At 41.4% G+C, this 13,261-nt stretch overlaps 1 protein-coding gene across 3 annotated transcripts in view; it reads right to left on the reverse strand.

Moving 5' to 3' along the window:
- The window catches only part of PARD3B (par-3 family cell polarity regulator beta), a 424,254-nt gene that overhangs the window by 100,049 nt on the left and 310,944 nt on the right, over positions 1 to 13,261 (reverse strand). For all 3 annotated transcript variants that reach the window (XM_057411714.1, XM_057411715.1, XM_057411713.1), the window contains one exon: positions 961 to 1,071. In XM_057411714.1, coding sequence (XP_057267697.1) covers positions 961 to 1,071 — 111 coding nt within the window. The remainder of the gene's footprint in view (positions 1 to 960; positions 1,072 to 13,261) is intronic.

Below are 13,261 nucleotides of genomic sequence, written 5' to 3' on the forward strand. Positions count from 1 at the left end.
CACCTCTTGAGAGCCGGAAAGTGTGGGGTCTTTAACTTTTGTGATAGTAGCCATCAGAGGGAAACAAAGACCTTCAGCATTTCATGAAGTACATCTGGATGAGCTGGGGAAAGGGAGAAAGGAGTTCTCTGAGCCTTGTCAGCGCTTACAAACTGTCCCTGGTTCGTGAAGGGAAACCAGAAAAGTATGAATTCTCTTTGCCTGGAAAGATAATGAAGTTGCTAAGGTTGGACATGAAGAAAGGAGTATTTTATGAACGGGACAGAGAACTGGACTTATTCACATCAGTGGTTCCTCTCATTTCAGTCCCAAAGCCTTACCTCAGAAATATGGCAACTCACAGCTAGCACACACCCAGCTTCTTGCTTCACCCATCTCACCCACCCCGCCCCTCATCAGACTGATTTTAACCATTTGAACCGATTTTACTCCTGGTGCCTCTTGGCATACTCAACATTTGTTGTGTACATATTTCGGCAACAAGTGGCTAATGAGCAAACAGACAAGAACATACCTAAGTACAAATACTACCAATCAATGGCACAGCCAACTGACGCTGAAGAGGTCTGAAGTGCTGGAAAACACAACAGAGGCTGTCAGGAGAGAAGGGAGGAGGTTCTTGCTTTTGAGAAGTAGAGGAAAAAATTACGAAGTCATCTGGTGTTGGGAATGGGCAGAGGTAAAACAGGTTTTGAAGGAACTGATATTCATCAGATTAGCAGCAGTTGGGATTTGAATAGCACCTACCACAGTGAAGAGCTCAGAAGCTGCAGGAGACCTACAAGCTCCTGTCATACAGCAGCCATGGCTCCGCCGGGAGATCAGACTATAAAGCTGGTTGCCTGACCTGACTGCCAGCAGGCATGGACCGGGACTTCTGCAGCCAGGCTGTCTTCAAGGAATCCCCTACTTTGCATTTTTTTCATCTGATGAACAAAGATGCTGCCACCATTTACTCACCTTTCACGTTCATCTTTCATCTTCTCCAGCTCCTCCTCTTTAAGCATGCCTTGCTTTGGATTCCCCTTCTGATCTGTTTTCCCACTTTTATCTTCCTTTTTCTTACCAAATCTGTTTAAGATATCAAGGAAGAAGTTGAGAGGAAATAATCACTAGAAGAAAAAAACAGTACTTATCATAAAACACAGAAATTTTAGAATCCTGTGAGTTTTAATGTTAGTCATTCATCAATTTCCCACACTGCAAAATAACAGTTTAAAATGGGCTATATGCAATAAAGGACTGGTTACAAATTGATTTGAACCCTGTACTTTCAAAAGCTACTGCTTGAAAGAAAGGTGAAAGGCCCCACCAAACCTGAAATGCAAGGCACTGCAGAGCTGGACTATTAACAGGCAGATTTTAAAGTGGCTGAAAGTTCTTATGACACAACACCTATCTCAAAGTAGTCTGCAGTGGCTGTGGTGTCAGCACCCACACTGACTGAACCATGTATTTTGCTCTTATCTGTAATTATTGTCTCTCATTCATGTCTGGCCGTAATTTAAGGATTTGTTCTTTGTTTAAATGAGGATGCAGTTGGAAAGAATAAAATCTTACTAAGTTCTGAGAGTACAAAACTAGATAAGTTCGTAAGAGCTCTTTTAAAGAGTACTTCTGGACTTTTCCCTCTGCCTACTAATATACTGTCATTTAGTATTTATGCTGTGAAAGTCCTCCAGAGACCCCAATCAGTTCGGGGGTCCCACTGTTCTGTACCCTGTACAAATATGCATAACGTAAGTCTGCTTTATGCAGCCTATAAAAGGTGACTGAACTGAGGAGCTGCATTTCATTTCTGACAGAGCTAGACAGAATACTGGGGTCAAGCATGTCAAATATGTTCATGAATTATGGGCCTAAGGTATAAAAATGTCCCCTACTCTTCCCCAATTTGAAATTCTCAGTTGCACAAGTAAATGATCAATCTGTGTGTTCCTACACAAATTAATGTGTCCTTGCATGCATGACAACAATGTATAGAAAAGTAATGATTTCTTTATTAAATATACCACATTGCAGACTATGTATTCTGATTCAAAGCTGCAAACTCTCCTGTGAAAGTCTGCGGCATTGCCTCGGTGATTTTTTTTTTACCTTTATTTTTCATGTCAGACCAAACTGACTTAAGTAGAATAGCTGAACTACTGTGCGTATACTTAAACTGTAAATCACTGACTTTAGGTTTCTCCTCTGATGAAAGCAGAAAAAAGCAGAAATCTTGCAAATACTCAGGCTCCTAAGTTAATGATTCAAATCTTTTGTGACTTTCATCAATAATTCTGAGCTTGTGGTCAAATGAAGTTCTTGGGGACTCTGCAGCAAGTCTTCCACACAGTAAGAACTTGGTTAGAAAGAGAATGATGGGCGCAAGAGACAGACATGTAGCATATGCTGCTAGGGAGAAGAAGGGAAAATACTACAGGTAATAACATGAAATGCTTTTATCTTGGCTCTGCCATGGGCTGTGCTGGGGAGTAGAAGAGTCGTATCTCAGTGCATGGATTTTCTTCTTCTGTGTGGCAATGAGAAATATGGTGTCTTAACATTCTTTGAGGGATCCTTTGATCAAGCCATATACACACCTCACCTATAAACAATCTTCAGTTCTTTCTTTGGGATCCCTACTCATTCCAGTGCTTCCAGAAAGACAGCAGATTATGTCCATGCTTTACTTTTCCTGAGTATTGAGCAGCACACTGATTCCACTGCTACTTTTTGAGTTCTAGCAGTTCCAAGACTTTGGAGCCACAAACCCAACCAGAGAATGGTGGTGGCAGTGAAGGCAGCAGTTGGGAAACACAGGAGAGACAGAGGCTGTACATACAGAGTGAGGAGATACAAAGTGAGAAAGGCTCACAGATTCAGAAACACCCCAAGTGAAAAAGAAAAGTTAGATGAAACTCTGTATATATTGCTCTCTACAGAGATGTCAGGCAGCCAAACAATAAATTGCCTGAGGACGAGCACCAGCAGGCTGCACCTGAAACACTCCTGCTCTCTAACACACACATCCTGGGAAGGTCTCACGGCAGTTTTCTCAAGAGAGGGTGTATTAGCATTTTCATCTTGGTCATAATCCAACTCTGGTACTTTGTTTATATTCAGGCTGCCTACTTTTCTGCCATAGTTTCAATTATGGGTTTGTGGAGTCTCATATTTGACTGTAGTGTGTATTGATTTTGAAAACATTATTCCTGGGCATTTTGTATTGCTGCAGGGAGTTGAAGTTGGATATGCTGCATACTCAAGAGGAAAGTAAAAAAAAAATAATATTTTAACATCCATCCCTTTCAAGTCAAGGTTTTATTTCTTGCTTACTGGGGAAATACATTTTAAATAAAATAGAGTGACAATTTTGATTGTAATAACTGCCAATGACAACTCTTAGCAAAAATAGCACTGTTTGCTGGTAGAGCTGCTCTTGCCATAAAATTGTCAAGTTCCAGTGTAATTATAAATCTGAAATAGTGAGTTGGGTCTGATGAAAACAGCTTTTGGTTTTTTTTGTTATTTTTTACTTCAGATGGGATTTGTGCAAGCTTACAATTTTTACCTGTTACGTTAAGTATATAGTGTATAGCCCAAGGCTAGGGAAATGTTCAGATTTTTGGCCTCTTTTGCACATTGCTATAGCATGAAAATCCATTCTCTTTTATTATTATCGTAATATGTCTTTCAGCTCAACCAAAATCCTGCACAAAAAACTAAAAAAGTAAAACCAGCAAAAAATTTAACACTGTTAAGAAAAGCAATACAGAGTAGACAGTATTAAACCAAAAGAGCCAGTGTCATCTCTGCCTGAATTTACACCTTGTTCTAAAAAATTCATGGCCTGCTCACTGATGCATTCTAATTGCCATGGGCTTCCAATGATAAAATTAACTTCCACCCATTGTAATTTTGCATGGGCTTGTGCACTACAGGCTTAATGGTTCTCTACTGAGAAAAAAGAAGAAAGCAGTACTTGCTGCCCAACTGTGTTTGATCTTGTTCTCACTGATATCAGTGTGAGGCCCTTCAGTGCTTTCAATAAGGACAGGATAAAAATCTGTTGTCAAAATTATCCTATGGAATTAACCAAATCCATATAAAATTCTATGAACACTGAATGGCTTTAGGATTTGAATTTCCAGTTCTCCAGGCAACAAATAATTGGATTGTGGTAAAATCTGCCTTCCATATTAATACTATCATCAGAAGAATAAAAATATGAATGAAAAAATTTATTGCATACAGGCTTTTCAAAAGGTTTATTTTGCCATACTGTGCAGAGCAAAATTCTCTTCAACAATATTTGAAGGAATTGTTACTCTGAAAACCCTAAGTAGCAAATGGAGAAATAGAAGACCTGAAAATAAATGCATCAGTTGTATCCTCTCATTCTATACCCATCTATAATCAATTTATGCCAAATGAAGCCACTTGTAATCATAATGACAGTAAGGAAATAAAACCGTATCTGTTCCAGCTCCCTGATTATCCACTGTAAATGCCTGGGAAGTACTGTTAAAGAAGTTAAAGCCCTAATAACCTCAGTATACTTTTCAGTTGAGAAAATTAATATTCCAACTACTCAGAGCATAGTCCTCCTGTAAACAAAAGCATAAAGGGATTTTCTTTATGTGATCAGATCTCTGAGCGCTTCATCCTTATGGGAAAAGCCCATATGCAACAGTTGAAAAAACATGCTGTGAAAGAGTGAGGAGCTATTCTATTTCTATTAATTTCAAAGGATGCCCTGCAAATAACTAAAATTTTTCCTCTTAGAAGCATTAAATGGAGTTTGAATACCAAATGTGAGTTGTCTTTGTGCAGTATTTATTACCATTCTATTGGCATACATACGCTCCTTTCCAAGGCTTCCAAGAGATAAAAATTAAAACAAACGTCCTATAGACCTGCTCTGTTATACTTGGGATAAACGTCTTATATGCAAGACCTAAAGCTGTGGTCATGGCAACACTTCGTTTCCGTGCAGAGCCGTGAGCTTCCAGATCTCAAATGTGTTGATATTTGCTTCAAGGATTAAAAAAGCAGGCAGGTCTATAAAGTACCAGACTTCTAAGCAGGCGAAACATCTGGTGAGTGGGACCCCAAGCAGCTAGCTGACTGAATTCAGGAATTTGGATTTCTTAGTTAATTCAGTTGCCCTAGATCAGTAGGTGTCACTGCAGCTAACGGGGTACACAATGGAACTGCAAACATCTGCGGGGAAACAATTCCAGAGGGCCTATGACACAGTCAAACAAGATACAAAGTCTAACGATGTCATAAAATCTTGACATCTCCAGAAATGATCTGTAAAAAAAGTTATTTGTAAAGTACATATAACAAAAGCTCTGACTCCCAGTCATTTCACAGCAAATGGGGAAAAATGCCAAGATTATTAAAGCAGGTCCCTTATGAAAGACTAGAAATAACCCTTAAAATTAAATTTAAATGTGAGTAAGAATGAATGAGTGAGCAAGAAAGATAAAGATACTAATAAGGTATGATTTTCAAGTCCACACAGGGACTATAAAAAGCTTATTAACTGCCACTATTGCCGTGTGTTTTAAGTTATTTTATCACTCAGCTTTACAGCAGAAGGAATACTCTAGAAGCAGTACTGTGTTTTGATTGATCACTTTTATACATACACTTTTACAGAGCATTAAACATTGCCATAAAGATCTTTAGTGAGTCAGACTTGTTGGTGATTACAGGACAGGTTCATTTTACATTTATGTTAATAGACGCATTAATGAAATACATCTTTCACATTTTTAGTGGCGCTTTAAATACCTAAAAGGTTTGTTACTGAATGTTTACTTATTGGGCCAATGTATGCCATTGAGTATTACCATTGAGTATGCCATTACCAGCGGGACCAAGAGCTTTTCAACAGCTGAAAGAGGAAAAGAAAGAACATGCTGCAGTAAAACATGTTTTAAGAATTTAAGAACGGAGCACACACAGCAAGGACTGGGCAACACTGTTCAAATCTTCCCCAGTACCCAAGAAGAAGAAAGTTCCTCCATGGAGCTCTGCACGGGGGCCTGTGAGGCAGGGAGAGTGAGCATCTTTTTTTGCTTGTCTCACTGCCAGCTCCCTGCTCCCAGTGAGTTGATCTCATTCCCTCTGTGGAGGATTTAGCCCCAGCAACATCAAGATGCCCCAGTGTACAATATCTATTGCAGCAAGGCCTCCTCATGACAAAGCCTTGTCCAGGAGCCTCCCTACTTTGGCGGGGTGAGAGAAACACCCAGATAAGATGACAAACACAGGAAATGGCCATTTCAGCCCCTTCTGCTCTCTTCCTGCTCCTGGGGAGGTTTGTTTAGAGGAAAATCTACATGGCCAGCCTCGTGCTTCCCTGCTTGCCCACCTGCTGAGGCTCACTCCCAGGGTGGCACCAAGTGAGAGGCAGGCAGCAAGAGCAGCAGCTTTCTATAATGAACAATGGGCAGCTTAGGCAAAGACAGCTCCCATGAAAAGGGAACGATGATCTAATCTCCGATTTATTCTATCAGTGGAGGCAACACGCGAATTTGGTAAAACATCTTGTGCTACTATTATTATTTGTATTTCACAAATGCAGATAAATTTGATGAATGTGAGTATCCTCATATTTACCCATCTTCAAATTATTTTGGAAGATAATCCACATTATTCTAATGCTGTAATCAGAGTTAAACTGGTTATGGTCAGCAGGAAAAGAGAAGGTCGTGCAGAAAATGTGAATATAAAGAAATCCACATTACTAACACCAACATATGTTGCTCCTCTTATGTCAACATTAAGTGAACAAGTGCCTTTTTTTTTTTCTTTTCATTTTAATTACTGTATCAGGCTGCTGGAGCTAGACTAAAATGACTGCGCTTCCAGATCCAGCCTAATGGGAGCAAAACTTATCTTTTTAACAACTCTGATTAAACACAACCTCCCCCCACCCGTTTATTTCTTTGATGCCCAAATTAGCATCTTTTCTGCAGCATGCTGAATTAATTAGTACAGTGACAAAGAATTAGTCCAGATAAGATCAAAGCTGAAACCATATTTATCTGGAATTTGAAATTAAGAGCCGAGAGTATTAACCCTCAGCACTTCAAGGAGCTTTCCACATGGCATACTTAGTAAGCCTTCCAGGAGTTCATTCAGAATAATCAACAGTGCAATTTTTTTCCTCACTGAAGTTTTGCTAAAAGGAAAATAAATTTGCCATAAAGCCTGCTACAATGGGGAGCTGCCTTTAAAGCATACCCTGAACATCCTACTCATTATGTAACTTGCAGGCATCAGTAGAACAAAGCAAACAAAGCTGAGAAAAGACAGTTAATCACATTTGTATTAATGCTTGGATCATCACATCGTTCCCAGACTTAATGGCTAATGAAAGAATTCCCAGCACCAAATCTGAGAAGCTGCTTGCTGTAACACCTCACAGGTAAATAACCTATAATCTTCAACCGAGAGGGTCACATGCAGAAACGAAACGTCAAACAGAAGCCCTGAATTACAGAATGAAGGTTACTCTGAGAGTGTCAACCATGTAGGCAGCAATAAAAGAAGATCTTCATGGCTAGTATCATTGTCCTGGATATTATCTCTGTTTCACTATCAGAAAAAAGACTGAAGGCTGTTCACCATGTGAAATGCGAGATGTTGCTCTTAGGCCTAGAAATTGCAGACCACAGGCAATCTAAATAATCACCACAAAATACCTGCACCCATCATCTTCCCTAAGCCTTTGAGCCTCAAACCCTTTAAAAAATTTATATATATAGAAGTTGGTCTTAATTAAGATACATGTGAATCATTGTAAATCATTTTGGTAACAAGGTATTAGGAAATCCTTACCAATGGGGCAGTTCTGTTCATCTCTACCAAATATCAAATCCTACTTCTGAGGCATATGAGCAAAGAGGCAACAACAAGAACTGTGATGGTACCCTAACACTTGGGCCGCCTGAGTTAGAAGTGGTTGCTGTAAACCAACAAAGTCCATCTACTGAACCAATGGAATACCTCTTATCAGCTACTATGTACAGACAAACAACAGAAGGCAGCTATGAGAAGTCATCCTTCATACTCCAAGGAACTTATTTTTAAGAAACATGCCAAGTAGTCTGAGTGTTGGAGACAGCATTCATGAAGAGGGGTCACGACTACTATTATGTGATCAGGAAAATCATAATATTGAATGGCAGCTACGTATCTGTTTCCACGAAATGATGCTTCAATCATCTCACGACCGTGTTTCTAGTCTTTAGTCTCCAGTACAAGAACTCTGCATTGCACATCACATGCATCAAGAAAGAAAAAAACTGCAGTAATAGAGCACAGCTGTGGTTTACAGCTTCATTGCGCCCACTGTACGAGTGGAACTGGTTCGAGACCATCTTAAACATCTGAACGTGCACAAGTCCATGGGTCCTGATGAGATCCATCCGCGATCCTGAAGGAGCTGGCAAACGAAGTTGCGAAGCCGCTGGCCATCATATTTGAGAAATCATGGCAGTCAGGTGAAGTTCCCGACAACTGGAAAAAGGGAAATATAACCCCCATTTTCAGGAAGGGGAAAATGGATGACCCGGGGAATTACAGAGCAGTCACTCTCACCTCTGTGCCTGGCAAAATCTTGGAGCAGATTCTCCTGGAAGGCATGCTAAGGCACATGAAAATCAACAAGGTGCTTGGTGACAGCCAGCATGGCTTCACTAAGGGGAAATCCTGCCTGACCAGTTTGGTGGCCTTCTATGATGGGGCTACAGAACTGATGGACAGGGGTAGAGCAGTTGATGTCATCTACCTGGACTTGTGTAAAGCATTTGACACTGTCCCAGATGACATCCTTGTCTCTAAATTGGAGAGACATCAATTTGATGGATGGACCACTCGGTGGATAAAGAACTGGCTGCATGGCTACATGCAAAGAGTTGTGGTCAATGGCTCAATGTCCGGCTGGAGACCAGTAACGAGTGGTGTCCCTCAGGGATCGGTGTTGGGACCGGTCTTGTTTAACATCTTTGTTGGTGACATGGGCAGTGGGATTGAGTGCCCCCTCAGCAAGTTTCCTGATGACACCAAGCTGTGTGCTTGGGTTGATACCCTGGAGGGAAGGAATGCCATCCAGAGGGACCCTGACATACTTGTGAGGTGGGCTGATGCCAACCTCATGGAGTTTAACCATACCAAGTGCAAGGTCCTACACCTGAGTCGGAGCAATCCCAGGCACAGCTACAGGTTGGGCAGAGAAGAGATTCAGAGCAGCCCTGTGGAGAATGACTTGGGGGAGTTGGTTGATGAGAAAATGAACATGAGCAGGCAGTGTGTACTTGCAGCCCAGAAAGCCAACCGTACCCTGGGCTGCATCAAAAGGAGCGTGACCAGCAGGTCGAAGGAGGTGATCCTGCCCCTCTACTCCGCTCTTGTGAGACCTCACCTGGAGTATTGTGTGGAGTTCTGGTGTCCTCAACATAAAAAGGACATGGAACTGTTGGAACAAGTCCAGAGAAGGGCCACGAGGATGATCAGGGGACTGGAGCACCTCCCGTATGAAGACAGGCTGCGAAAGTTGGGGCTGTTCAGCCTGGAGAAGAGAAGGCTGCGTGGAGACCTCATAGCAGCCTTCCAGTATCTGAAGGGGGCCTATCGGGATGCTGGAGAGGGACTCTTCATTAGAGATTGTAGTGACAGGACAAGGGGTAACGGGTTAAAACTTAAACAGGGGAAGTTTAGGTTGGATATAAGAAGGAAATTCTTTCCTGTTAGGGTGGTGAGGCACTGGAATGGGTTGCCCAGGGAGGTTGTGAATGCTCCATCCCTGGCAGTGTTCAAGACCAGGTTGGATGAGGCCTTGGGTGATATGATTTAGTGTAAGGTGTCCCTGCCCATGGCAGGGGTGCTGGAACTAGATGATCTTAAGGTCCTTTCCAACCCTAACAATTCTATGATTCTATGAAAAAAATTGATTTATAGTCTGTACAATACAACAAGCCCTGCCAGCTTGTCCACCAGACTGTGGAATTACCTTCCACCCAAGTAAGGAATTATTCCCATAAATTCTTATTTTTCTCTACTTCATACAGCATCAGCCATTTTCTCCTCTTGGTTCCACCTTACAAGTGAAGTGAATACTAATCCTGTCCCAGCCAGTGTATAGGAACAGCTATGCCTATTCTGCATTGAGTATGCAAATGCCAACCTGCCAATCCCATGGGAACGTGACAATCTCACCTATGGCATGTTAACTCCATACTCAAAGCAGAGGAAAAAGACCAGACTATTAAGCCCTTGACACTGCTTTCTTAATTCCCATTTCATAGTCATCCATTTTCGAATCTCCATGAAAAGAAAATAGAGAAGCAGGCAGTTAGGCCAGCTACTAATTTTTCCAGGAATGCAGAAAAACAATAAATGCAGTTTCTGACTGAACCTTAGATGAATAGGTTCAGTCAGAATTCTTATTCATCTAAGGTTCAGTCAGTAAGACAAAGTAGGAGACAGAGACTCCATGTGCAGTCTGTGGATGTTGACAGCTCCCCCTCCAGAACTACCTGCTGACTTTGTGGTTTTGTCAGATGTGGCTTTGGGGATTCTGCATTGAAGTGAGAGCCAGCATGCCCTGGTGTCCTACCTGCACCTCCAGTCCTCTGCGGTAACTGGGAGCCACCTGAAGGTGGGACAGGAAAAAAAACAACTGAAGGCTAAAAGATAGCTCTTTAGGTGCCAAACTTGTCAAGAACAGGCTGATGAGTTTCTTCTTTTCTATTTCATGCGTTCTCCTCATCTGTTGTGTCTCTCTTCCCCATTACTAGCCACATGACCCAAGAATTCACTGAAGTATCAGCTACATATTATGTAAGTATGTGTCTGTATTATGACTGTTTATAATGGGAAAGAATTCATTTTTCTCATCTCATAACTCTTGTGCTATTTTGTGTTTTTCTTAGCGTTTCAGCTACTGAGCCACTACATAAGAATCTCCACTCATGCTACAAAACTTTTTGCTCAGCCCTCTTGGCTATGGAAAAACAATGTGCAAAGTGACATTATCAGAACTGCAGACACAAAACTCATGGAGCAAATTAAATACATGTTTTCAAAAAAAATCAACACCCAACCCTGAAAACCTGCTACATTTGCACCAGAGCCATGGTACATTGAGGTGCCAGACTTGCTAATCGTCTCACCACTGCAGTATTCACCTTCTTAACCAAACCACGTGCCTTCCTCCCCTTACATGCTGCAGAGGGGATTTGTTTGGGCTTATCTGACTTTCATGAAGTGAAACTGCTTACTGCAGGTTCCAGCAAGATCTCCAGGAAAAACATGTCCCTTAAAACAGAGCAGGAATACAGAGGACTCCCCTATGTTTCAGTTGAGACAACAAGCTCCATTCTCCGTGGGAATGTAGTGAATCTCTAATGATAAATTAATGTTGACCATATATCATCACATCCATTCTCCAAATGAAGAAACTGAAGCATGAAGGGTAAAAAATGTCCTGCACCATTTGAAAGGTCCTGTTCTCTGATCACTTCAGAGCTATGATTACATAATCACTACATATCTACCTGCCTCATTTCCCAGCCAGCTTGCTATGGTGCTTTTTCCCCTTGACTATTTCTCCCCCCTCTAAGTCCTCTCCTCATTCATTTCTTCCTTTTCTCCTAACACGCTCTCCCCCTCCTTGCTCCACACTCCTTTCATATGCTCTACTGCTGCACTGCTACAGAAATACCTCTTCCTGGATATTTCTGCTGGAGACTGCACAAAAGGAATGTGGCTTGGGAACCAGCACTCTTGCCTTGAGATGCTATGCAGAAATATTCAGTAGAGACGTGCAGAGATCTCTATATCTGCTGAGCTACCAAAACCAGTCTCCATTCTCAGTGGGATGCATTAGACTGTATTTTAGCTCTGCACTGCTCAGAGGGCTTGAGAAACTGAACTAAGAGACAGTACACAGTGAAGAGACTCTTTTGAAGGGAGACCTCAAGAGAGAGATGGCTCTCGAATAGGAAAAGGAGGTTGTAAAGGCAAACAGAAAACTTAGTGTGACTCGTTTCTCCAATGAACTTCTAAGGTTAAAGCATCACAAATTCCACTTCCGCACCTGTACTGCAGCTGAACATATTTACAAAGCAGTAACATTCAAAACAACACCAAAGTAGGAGCAGAGTTATACGTAAAGTATTTAGAAAGATGTGTTTTTGCATAATAAATAAGAGATGGTTTTGCATTTATAAACTGTCAAAATCAGTCCTTCAGATAAATAATACCTTCCCTCCCTGGCCTTGGCTATTGCACATTACTAATTAGACACAGTAGTTTGTGGTTAACATCCTTCCCTGCAGATTTATTATTAGCTTGTATATTGTTTTCAGTAGAATTGTGCTAATGGTAAGGTCTGCTGGAGGCCAACTGCATGAAGCCACTGGGAGGAGAAATCTGTTTGCCTGTCAAAACAGTGGCTATCAATTAGAACTGTAAATGTGATTCCTTTAAGTGTCTTGGATGGTAGCAGAGATTTCCAGCGATGGATTAGGGAGCTGAATCACTTTCATATTGTACTCAAGAAGCTTTCAAGCAAACAGCTGTCCACATGAAACAAATTCACCACTATTTTTGAGCAAATCTGGAAGAACCAACCTGATCTGCTATTTTTCCAGAATCCCAGCTATAGGGCATTTTATGTGGCATACTGACAAAATTCTGTGGTTTGCTTAGAAAAACTTGGCTTAAGAGAGCTATAGCAGCAGGAGAAAAAACAATGAAGTTGTTGAAAGACATGATGCATCAAAAAAGAACCAGTGAGATGATACAATTCTGCTGTTCACTGATTTGGGATGCAGCGCTGGCACACAGAAAGCAATTTCCCCTTTGATACAAGCACCCAGCTCTCATTAGCATCAGTGAGTTGTGTGGACATACTGATGGGAATATATTCCCTGTATTTTGCAGGAAATTAACACCACTCACTCGGGGACTGAAGGAGGCACTGTCTGTCACTCAGGCAGCCTCTCTGCCAATTAATTAAGCAAAAACCTCTGCCACAAATCTCAAGAGGAAGCTCTTCCTTGTTCTTCTTGGTAGAGCAAAACTGACACAAAGCAAAATGTCAGGAGCAGGAGCTGGGAAGTGGTGATGTTCAGGGAAGATGTACTTCAGCCTGCCTTTGCTTAGATCTTTTGCCACTAGGATTTGTGGATTTTGTAAATAGTTATTAGTAATCAAATGGATTAGTTATAGCTGAGTTTAAGATTTAAGAATG

The sequence above is a fragment of the Pezoporus wallicus genome, unplaced genomic scaffold (genome assembly GCF_028554395.1).
Source record: "Pezoporus wallicus isolate ANWC-B61680 ecotype Strahan unplaced genomic scaffold, APGP_CSIRO_Pwel_v1 contig_6732, whole genome shotgun sequence".
In the NCBI taxonomy this organism is placed as follows: Eukaryota; Metazoa; Chordata; class Aves; order Psittaciformes; family Psittacidae; genus Pezoporus; species Pezoporus wallicus.